The sequence below is a fragment of the Sesamum indicum genome, linkage group LG1 (genome assembly GCF_000512975.1).
Source record: "Sesamum indicum cultivar Zhongzhi No. 13 linkage group LG1, S_indicum_v1.0, whole genome shotgun sequence".
In the NCBI taxonomy this organism is placed as follows: Eukaryota; Viridiplantae; Streptophyta; class Magnoliopsida; order Lamiales; family Pedaliaceae; genus Sesamum; species Sesamum indicum.
In genome coordinates, this window is record NC_026145.1 from 3,363,364 (window position 1) to 3,366,600 (window position 3,237).

A 3,237-nucleotide genomic window follows, 5' to 3' on the forward strand; every position below is an offset into this window, starting at 1 on the left:
ACATAGGCACACACCCACAACTAAGGAATCAGGTGGCCAGGTTGGAGGTGGAGTAGGGGGAAGGGCAAAGGCAATTTGGGGTAGGGAGGGGCAGGGAGGTTGGAGTTGTTAGGACAGGGGTTGTTGGGTGGGTCGGACAGGGGAATAATGAAGAAGAAGAACCGGAAAAAGAATAAAAAGAAAAAAATCAGGAAAAAGACACTAGCAAAAAGAAGTAAACAATCTATTTTTCTTTTAGTAATTAGAATAGAGTAAGATATAAGCAACATGGGTTAATATACCTTTAGAATAATCACTTAATTAGTTAAATATGTAATTACTTTAAGTTATTTAAGTTATTAAGTAAATTTCTAATCAATTTAAAAATTATAAAATAGATTCTCCTGCTCTTTTATTTGCTTGATTTTCTGTATATTTAGTATATTTGAAATATTTACTTAAAGTACTTAACGCTTTAATTATCTAGAACTTTAAAAATGATTATAGTTTTTGTAATCTATTTACTATGTTATTTATAACCAAGTTATATTTTAGCCATTAATTATATATTTGATCTTTTCAATTTATTTGATTTATTTAACCATGTAGTCAAAATTAGTTGTTTTACGTTCATTAATTAAATTCGTCAAATGAGATAATAGTTTTATTGCATTTAAATTTGAGAATAGACTCTTTACATTTACATCCGAATGGTAACTGAAATTTATGGACCATGCCCATAAGCATTTGCAGCACCACTGATGAAAGCATTTCTTCTGTGGGTTTAGATCAAAGCGAAAGACTGAAAGTCAAAGGGGTAGTTTTGGAATACACTTTTGTTGACACCAGCTATTCTTGTCAGAAAGAAGGGCATGGGGATTTTGCAATTTGAACAGATCTGAATAATAAGGTCTGCATGTAAATTTCCAAATCCAAGAGAACTTGATGTAATTTGACCAAAATACAAGAATCGAGTGGGAAGCTCTTTTGTAATTTCTAAGGTGGATTTGGTGGAGAACTTGCACATCTTGAGATACTATAGAAACATTATTCTCATAGAGTAAATTGTTTGATCGTTAATGGGCATCGCATTTGAGCTTTTGTAGTAAACTCATCAAACATGATGACAAACATTTTAAATTAACGAATGGTTTTGATTGCTTCATAATGAACCTGTTACCAATAAGAGTTGTTTACTTAATGGCCTTCGAATTTGGAGTAGTGATTTGACCTCTGAAGTTATTGAAGGAATCATTGCCTTACTGTTGAGTTGGTTTCCTGGCAAAGTCATAGAAATTTTTGGTTGGTTTGCCTCTCGCCGTGCTAGATGTTTAAAATTTCTAGCGTAGCTTGCCAACATCTATCCCTTCTGCTTTTCCCTTCTAACTCATTTTCCAGAGAAGGAAGAAGATTTCTGCCTGACTATATTGTTCAACATGGAATGCAGGTGAGAATGGGGAGATTACAACCACTCATCTGCTTCTTGGATTGTGGCGGCAAGAAGAATCACCAGGTCATCAAGTACTGGCTGCCTTAGGATTCAATGACGAGAAGGCGAAGGAGCTCGATTCTTTGATATCTGAACCTGGATTCGTAGAGGACTCATAGTTTCTATGCACGTATTATGTCATCTATCTCGACCCAGAATGGGTCCCTGTTGCCAGCACTCTCACTGAAGTATCGAACATTTTTTGACGATGCAAGTCTTGCATTGCCTGAAAATTTTTACACGAATACAGAAGGTGGTACTTTTCCTGTCCTCCTCTTGTTAAGTTTCTTCTCAATGTAAAAATTGATTGAAAACCATAATTCTCTGGTAGATAAATTTGCTCTTGAAGATGTGGTTCGTGTGTCACTGTAGTTAGACTGTAGTTTTACTTTGTTATGCTGACTTGTTGAGAGAGGTTTAATTCTCTCACTCTCGTTGTCAACATGATTAGTTTTATTTGAAATGTGGTATGAGAAAACTTGTGGTAAAAAAGAAAAAACAAAGATCTTGTCTCCGCTCAAAGTACTGGGCGAATTAGATCTATAGAAGTTCAATAAGAAATGATTTATTTATGGCATTATGTTATCTTTTGAAATAAATTTAATATCTCAAAATTCACCAAAATCCCTTTAATTGTAAAAATCCTATTTCAAAAGATTCACTATTGACTTTTAGGGTTAATTATATTTTGACTTCTTTTAAAAATGTTAAATTATATTATTTTTCAAAAAAGTTTTGAAATTATACTCATACTCTCTTTAATTTTTTTTGGTTTACACCTGAACTCTTTCCGTTACGGTTTCGCTATAAAATACTAACGTAAGCAAAAAAAAAATTACATAAATTTGTAATGTGCTCTTCATTTAATATTTCAATGCATATTTTTGTACTTATAAAGGAATTAACGCAATATATATATATGAAGTGAGGTTAATATCATTACGTTTTTCTCTTTATGAGTATAAAATTATTACATGAAAACGTTAAATGAGAGGTAAAATTAAAAATTTATATAATTTTTTTACTATGGTCTGCATGTTTCATTCAAATCCTAACAACAAATATATTGACTTACTACTTGTAAAACTTTTAAAAGGTGTAATTTTGGAATTTTGAGATTGTTAATCTTTTTATTTAATTCATTCCTAATAAACAAATTGAAACATATCTATACTAATATAATTGGTTCAAAATATTCAGAGAAATATTGTTGTGTGTTTCTGCATCTTAGAAGATTTATTTTTATTGTAAGGTTGTCAAAGGAGTTTCTCATTCTTTTCTTTGTAATAAAATTATCTCTTTCGTTAAAAAAAAAAAATGGTAAAGTCCCTTTAAATTTGAATTATTATTAATATAAAATTAAAAAGAAAGATGTTCGAAAAGAAATGGGAATATTAAACAACACATTCACCTTATCTGATTATCATTCAAATTTACATTCATATATGCAAATATTGTCTTTCGATCTGACTAATTAAACATAAGATTAACATAATATTAGTTAAAAGATAAAAGTGTCTTATGTTTTAATCAGTTTTAGAATTAAGAGTGTATAAAACATATAATATAAAAAATGGATACTTAGACTCCTCTAATTCGAGATTTGGTGTAATTAAATATAAACCCCAAAATTTATATCAACACTCCTGAGGTTTGCTTCCGTCTAACAAATAAGTCCCTCCATTAGCCAAATAAATCTTTTTAAGACTAAATTACCCTCATATGTCTTTATGCATTAATTTCTGTAACGAGTTATATTTTCACCGTTA

General features: G+C 30.6%; 1 protein-coding gene across 2 annotated transcripts in view; it reads left to right on the plus strand.

Annotated features, from left to right (window-relative positions):
• LOC105155732 (ATP-dependent Clp protease ATP-binding subunit CLPT2, chloroplastic) overlaps positions 1–1,931 on the plus strand; it is a 5,166-nt gene extending 3,235 nt beyond the window's left edge. The window contains exon 5 of one of the 2 annotated variants that reach the window (XM_011071662.2): positions 1,427–1,931. In XM_011071662.2, the coding sequence (XP_011069964.1) occupies positions 1,427–1,587 (161 nt within the window). In that variant the 3' untranslated portion in view covers positions 1,588–1,931. Of the gene's footprint in view, positions 1–767; positions 1,120–1,426 lie in introns of those variants that run through there. The other variant, XM_011071671.2, reaches the window with a different exon arrangement.